Raw genomic sequence first — 7,344 nt, forward strand, 5'->3', positions numbered from 1 at the left:
TACCGGACATGGTCCCCAAGCAACAGTAGCAGGTGTGACCATTGATTCCTGAACCATCAGGAGCAAGATAATCCTCTCTCCAGCCCGACAGGAGCTGAAACCGACGCCTGCAGCCCTGTGTGCTGCCTGCATGCCACCTCTGCCCCTCTCTGCCTAGGGAGGGATGAGCTGTCTCTTGCCCGGCTTGCTCCAGGGAGCCTGGGGAAAGGAAGGAGCATGTCAGATATGTGTGCATGCTCAGTGGATAAGTCATGTCCGACTCTTTGCGACCCCATGGACTATACCCTGCCAGGCTCCTCTGTCCATGGGATTCTCCAGGCAAGAATACTGGAGTGGGTTGCTGTTTCCTTCCCCAGGATATCTTCCCTCCCCAGGGATCAAACCTGTGTCTCCTGCATTGGCAGGTGGATTCTTTATCGCTGAGCACCAGGGGACAGAAAATACAGCCTTCCCTCTGTGGGGGTTCTGAGGACCAGCGGCATCATGTTGATGAAACCCTCCTTCAGCCAAAGGTGGGGCTCAGCAGATGGGAACTGCGTCGTCTGTGGGCTCCACTTGAACTCTCCCTTGCCTCCTGGCTCTGGGCCTAGCGACTCGGCCTGGCAGGGCCCCTGCCGGACACCTCCTTCCACTGCTAGTTATCTGACATCATCTCCCGTGCTGGCCCATCTGCTCCTGCCTGCCTGTTTCTTTGTTCCTTGTACACCGCCCTGTGTAGACCCTTCCATTTCTCCCCACTTCCTCTCTGATTGAAGCACTCCACCAACCTCTTCCTGAAGGACCACAGCAGCATCCTCTCTGGCTGCCCTGTTGCTAATTTTGTCCACAAAAGTGCATCCTCCCATGGCAGCCAGAGGGAGATCACGCTGCCCTCCTTAGAGAGTGTGGTTTTCTTGCAGACTGAAACAAACCTGAACTTGGCACCCCGGCTCACTGCTGTGACTCCCACCCACTTCCTCAGCATCGCCGCCTCCTGGCCCTCTCTGTGAGGCTGACCAGTTATCAGTTCAGTTCAGTTGCTTAGTCGTGTCTGACCTTACGACATCATGGACTGCAGCATGCCAGGCTTCCCTGTCCATCACCAACTCCCAAAGTTTACTCAAACTCATGTCCATCGCGTTGATGATGCCATCCAACCATCTCATCCTCTGTCGTCCCCTCCTGCCTTCAGTCTTTCCCAGAATCAGGGTCTTTTCCAGTGAGTCGGTTCTTTGCATCATGTGGCCAAAATATTGGGAGTTTCAGCTTCAGCATCAGTCCTTCCAGTGAACACCCAGGACTGATCTCCTTTAGGATGGACTGCTTGGGTCTCCTTGCAGTCCAAGGGACTCTCAAGCATCTTCTCCAACACCACAGATCAAAAGCATCAATTCTTCGGTGCTCAGCTTTCTTTATAGTCCAACTCTCACATCTGTACATGACTACTGGAAAAACCATAGCTTTGACTGGACGGACTTTTGTTGGTATGACCAGCCATACTAGCTGCCTTTCTGTTCTGCAGCACCAGGCTCCTTGCTGTTCCTGCCTCAGGACCTTTGCACTTCCTGTTGCCTCCGTTCAGGGAACCTTCCCACTGAAAGCTCCACCTGGCTATTTCCTTTGCATCTTTTAGGTGTTAGTTGCATTAAGTGCCTCTCCTTAACGAGGCCTCTGACTTGTGCCTGAATCGAGAACTGGCTTTGCCCTGCCAGCCTGCAGAGGAGCCCTCCACCCCACCACCCCCTGCCCTGCCTTCCCAGAGGCCCCGGAGTCACCTGCGGGGGAGATGAGCCCATGCCTGACTTCTCATTTCCTCTGTCGATTATGCTCTAACATCACCAATTACCTCCCCTGCTCCACATCATTTTTCTCAGTGTGTCTCAGTCCCTCCCAGTTGCTGAGGGAAATGGGCCACCGAGCCCTCCCCACCCAGCCCAGCACGGGGCCCTGCTGCAGAAACACACTTTCCTTACAGCCTTGAGGATGGAGCTTTGGGGAACTGTGGCTGCTGGCAGGGCGTGGGGCTGGGATTAGAGGCACCGGGCCAGGAAGCTGCGGGAGGAGGCTGGGGCCTTGGTTTCCCGGCTGTGCGCTGGGGGTATCAGCGGCACACACCTCCCAGGTCTGCCCCAGGACTGCCAGGTGATACTGGAACAAAGGCAGCCTGCCTGCTCCCCAGCTCCAGTGTTGTTATTGTGACACTAACGTCGGGCCGAGCTCCCGGATGTGCTGAGGAAGATGAGCGTGGTTCCAGGCGGCCTTTCCCCACAGAGACCCCCTTGGCCAGCTGTCCTTGGGGCATCCTCTGCCCTGGCCCCCCATTTTCCTTACAGTGATCAATGGGGCCTCTTCGCTGGGTGGCCTCAGGGAGCTGATTGTGTGCATGATATTTCAGTAGAAGTCTAGCTTGCTTTTTCCCCCCCTGTCTGTTGGCACCAACCTTAATGTCATTTACTATTTTGGAGGACTGTGGCCTGGCAGTTGAGAAAGCAAGCTGGTCTGGACGATTCAGGTGGTGTCTTTGCTCCTTGCAGCTGTGTGACTCCAAACAAGGCTCCAGCCCTCTCTGAACCTTAAGCGCTTGCCTTCAGTGATTTATAAGGCGGTTTTCTGCTCAGAGATTCTAGGGTTCAGAAACCGTAGAATGGGGGGATGCTCAATCGCAGACTTAGGGTTTATGCACGAATATGGTTTCTCCAGTGGAAAATGTTTGTCCTCTGGGGCCACAGAGGTCCTTGTACCCACTCCCTTGGCCCCACTGTGCTAGCATAGGGGGCCTGCTGTGTGCAAGTGGACAGAAGGAAGAGAAAAGAAAGGTCGAGAAAGAGAAACTTGAAGTCAGTGGCTCTTAACCTTCAGGAATCTAGTGAAGTCATGTACCGGGAGGTGCTCACACATAGAATATTTTGCATACCATTTAAAAGGGGGTTCACAATTCTGATTGAAAACATCTGCTTGGCAAGTCCCCACTGAATGAACTATGAGCAGCTCCTCTAGGAAGCCTTCCGGGCCCCCATCCTGTGTTCCAGGGTCCTCATGCCCTCCTCTTCCTTGTACTGTCATTACCTGTCCCTTCCTGTCTCCCCCGTAGGAGGGCAGGGGCCACCATGAGTGTGTTGTGTGTGCCAAGTGCTGAGTGGGTGGCAGCAAGTACCCGCTGAATGGGTGGGGGCTCACCCCTGGCGCTAAATCGGGGGTGGCCTGGCCTTAGTTTGTGGGACAGGGCTTCCTCAGTGTTGAGTGGGCTTGGAACCCGGCCGCCTCTACCTCAGACAGCTCTGCTGCCCGCTCCGTGGGTTGATGAAGAGCCCTGAAGATGGAAGGGTCGCCTGCACGCCCCTTCCTGGAAGGGGCGGGGCCAGGCCGGCGGGGAGGGCCGATCAAGGGGGCCACTTCATGAGACCTCTCCCCTCGCCTCTCCCCCTCTTGCCGGGTCTAGCTGGAGCAGAGTGAAGCCAAGTGTGAAGATGCCTTGAAGACCCAGAAGGCGCTGACGGCAGACCTGGAGAACATGCACAGCGAGCTGGAGAGCATGACCCGCAGCAAGAGCCTGGTACCTGTGCCTCCGGGGGCGGGGCCGCCACGGGCACAGCGGGAGGGGCCGGGGCACGCCCTGTACTGTACGAGGAGGTCCAGACGTCCCTCATAGACCCACTGAGTGCTCGGCACTCGGAGAGCACTGGCAGCCTTCTCCGAGCTGAGTGTGATCCAGCCGTCGGGGTGCGTGTGAGGGTCAGCTGTGTGAAGGGAGGCAAGGCGCCCCCTGTGGACCCAGGGTGCTCAGCCCTGGGGTACACTTCCAGTCCGAGCCTGTCGTTCGCTCAGCACCGGAAGCGGAAGTGGGAGCACAGCTATCTGTTGTGAGCCCACACCATGCCAGCCACCCCCAGTCGCCTGTGGTAGACCCAGGAGGGCACGTGGTCACTTTTGCCGGGCTACTTCTTCAGGTCCAGACTTCCAGGCGGAGCCCGTTTGGACTTACTCCTAAAAGGACCCCAGCCATCTGGGAGCTCAGCGCTGAATAGGGACAAATGAACATATATCACAGATCTATTATGCTTGTGAAGATTGGGTGTGGTTTCTATGTGCCCTCTCTGGGTGTACAGGGTCGGCTTAAATTTATACACAACATGTAAAACCCTAAAGTTTAGGTGGAGCTAGAGATTTATTGGCAAAAGCTTATATCTGGCCCTTCTGTCCCAGGTTTGGTTGGTGCTAGATCGAGGGGAACCTGCCCATAAACGTTGACACACACACATGTACAGGGATGAATGTACACACTCACAAGGTCACAGACGCACCTCCAAATAAAGACCCTTGTAGGTAAAGTAAGCATCTGAGTTTAGCCATAGTTACTGAGATTGCTCACACATATGCACCATGCACACTTAGACTGTATATGAGTAGATTCCTGGGTGGGCTTACACATCTATTCACATACACATGCTGCATTCATACAGCCAGCCGCATGCCTGCCTAGTGTGCACACACGCGTGACATACCCACAGGAGGCGTTGGCACAGCTGTGGCCTCCCTTTCAGGTAGACATTCACCCACCTGACACACCCACGGGCAAGCCTCCCTGCTGCTCATCACCCCTCCCCCCAGCAGACCCTCTCCCACCCCCTCCTACCTCACCTGCCCTCGTCCTGCTCTGCCAGGTGGACGAGCAGCTGTACCGGCTGCAGTTTGAGAGGGCAGACCTCCTGAAGCGCATTGATGAGGACCAGGACGATCTGAACGATCTCATGCAGAAGCACAAGGACCTCATTGCTCAGGTAGTGGCCTTGGGCAGAGAAGGCTTGCCGGCCTTGGGTGGGTGGGCGGGGACAGTGAGCAGGGGACTCAGTCGGGCCACTCTCTGCTCTCAGGACCTTTGAGGATAAACCACAAAGGTAAGTAGGAATCATGACTCAAACTTACTTTTGTTCAAGATGGACATTTATTTGTTGATTTACAAAAGCAATAAATTAGTACACCCATTATAAGTACTGTAAAAGAATAAATACCTGTGGAAAATAGCAAGGAGCCCTCCTCCCCTCTGGAATCCTCTCTAGGGATAGTCACATTCAGCCATTTGGCTCAACTCTTTCTTAAGGACTCTCCATTGCCTCATTTAGTCTTCAGTCAGACCCTATGTAGAGGGTCTCAGCAGAGACCATCAGCCAGTTTTACATATGGGGACACTGAGGTGCAGAGAGGTTCTGCGGCTTGCTATGACTGGAATCCACATCTAGAACCCCAGTTACCTGACCTCAAATAGTACTCTTTCCTCCGAGTTCTGGCCCTAGTGCTGTAGCCATCTAATTCCATCTGGGCTCTCAAGGGTGTATGATAAGGTGCTGGACAGTTGACCAAAGCTATGGGCTATGGCGTGGGAATGAACCGCTCTCGCTGAGATACTGGGGGGATGTGAGGGGCCCTTTAGAACTAGCTGTTGTCATAGACACTCTGTGGTGTGCACATATCTGTGGTGGGAGAACAAGGGACTTACAGCAAAGCCTGTGGTCTCAGGTGACACTTTTCATCTCACCAGTCTGCTGCTGACATTGGGCAGATCCAGGAACTGCAGCTGCAGCTGGAGGAAGCCAGGAAGGAGAAGAACAAGCTTCAAGAACAAGTATGTGCTCACAGCCGCCGTGTAGTGGGGGAGGGCCATGGAAGCTGCTGTTCATTCACTCATTGTTCACTCAGCTTCAGTCACATGTCAGATGAATTGAGGACAGTCTCAGAAGACACACACACACACCGCTGCCCATGCTTGTTCACACCCATAGACACACACACACACTACTGCCTATGCTTGTTCACACTCATAGACACACACACACACTACTGCCTATGCTTGTTCACACCTGTAGACACAGACACACACTACTGCCTATGCTTGTTCACACCTGTATACACACACACACTGCTGCCCATGCTTGTTCACACCCGTAGACACACACACACTGCTGCCCATGCTTGTTCACACCCGTAGACACACACACACTGCTGCCCATGCTTGTTCACACCCGTAGACACACACACACTGCTGCCCATGCTTGTTCACACCCGTAGACACACACACACAGACACACACACTGCTGCCCATGCTTGTTCACACCCATAGACACACACACACACACACACACACTACTGCCCATGCTTGTTCACAGCCATAGACACACACACACACACTGCTGCCCATGCTTGTTCACACCCGTAGACACACACACAAACACACACACTGCTGCCCATGCTTGTTCACACCCATAGACACACACACACAGACACACACACTGCTGCCCATGCTTGTTCACACCCATAGATGCCGCACGCAGTGAGGCCTATCAGACATTCAGAGCAGGATTTCTCCTCCTGAGAAGTGGCTCCAAGGAACAGGGCTGGTCAGTGCAAGACAGGATCACCATCCTCTGTGAAACCTCCTTTGAAATCCTGATTTCTTCTAAGTTGCCTAAATTCCCCTCGTTACCTAGTGAGTTGCTACCATCCATGAAATTCTCAAAGTTCTCTTAGAACCCACACATGTGCCCACTTAGAGTAGCTATCAGAGTGACCTGGTTTCCAGCAGTACCTGTGGGCACAGAATGACCACAAGCAGAACCAAATAATAGCAGGAGTGGCCACGTGCTGGTGCTTACTATGCGCCAGGCGTTACTGTGCTTCAGTCTTCACACATGAGAGTGAGTAAACAGGCCCAGGGAAGCACACGGACCTTCCCTGACTCAGCCAGCTGGACTGGGGAGCCAGCTTTGGACTCCAGGAGAGGTGCTTGGCTCCCAAACCTACTCTCAGTCGTGTCCTTGATGCGAAAGCTTTGCTGCCCTCAGACCCCAGGGCAAGAGCCGGAGGTGAGAGAAGCACTGGCTAAAGGCCCGAGTGAGAGCTGAGGGCACGGGGAGGGGTGGGGTCTGGGGCCGGATCCTCAGCCTGGGTCTGGCAGTTCGTGTGTACGCACCTGAGCTGAGAAGGAGCGGTGTGGATGGCCCCAGATCTGGCCGGGGCCCCCCATCCAGGACTCAGGCCACCGCGTGGTCAGTAGCCGTCTTGGGTGCGTCCCCAGCTGCAGGTGGCCCAGATGCGCATCGAGTACCTGGAGCAGTCCACCGTGGACCGGGCCATCGTCAGCAGGCAGGAGGCGGTCATCTGCGACCTGGAGAACAAGACAGAGTTCCAGAAAGTGCAGATCAAGAGATTTGAGGTACCCGTTGGCGTGTAAATGTTGCCCAGACCTAGAGCTGCGCAGGCTTTCGTGCCAGCTCCACCCTTCCCCCACCCTCCGTCTCCTCCCGTATGCCTCTGTCTGTATCCGTATCACGCACCCACCTCCCATCTGAGCTCCCTCCCTCCCTCCCTCCT

At 54.8% G+C, this 7,344-nt stretch overlaps 1 protein-coding gene across 1 annotated transcript in view; it reads left to right on the forward strand.

Annotated features, from left to right (window-relative positions):
• Positions 1–7,344, forward strand: part of MYO18B (myosin XVIIIB) — a 232,628-nt gene that overhangs the window by 157,670 nt on the left and 67,614 nt on the right. Inside the window, exons 35-38 of the mRNA XM_010828851.1 lie at positions 3,419–3,532; positions 4,641–4,757; positions 5,516–5,599; positions 7,049–7,186. Of these exons, the coding sequence (XP_010827153.1) occupies positions 3,419–3,532; positions 4,641–4,757; positions 5,516–5,599; positions 7,049–7,186 (453 nt within the window). The remainder of the gene's footprint in view (positions 1–3,418; positions 3,533–4,640; positions 4,758–5,515; positions 5,600–7,048; positions 7,187–7,344) is intronic.

This window comes from Bison bison, unplaced genomic scaffold, assembly GCF_000754665.1.
Source record: "Bison bison bison isolate TAMUID 2011002044 unplaced genomic scaffold, Bison_UMD1.0 scf7180017864495, whole genome shotgun sequence".
Lineage (NCBI taxonomy): Eukaryota > Metazoa > Chordata > Mammalia > Artiodactyla > Bovidae > Bison > Bison bison.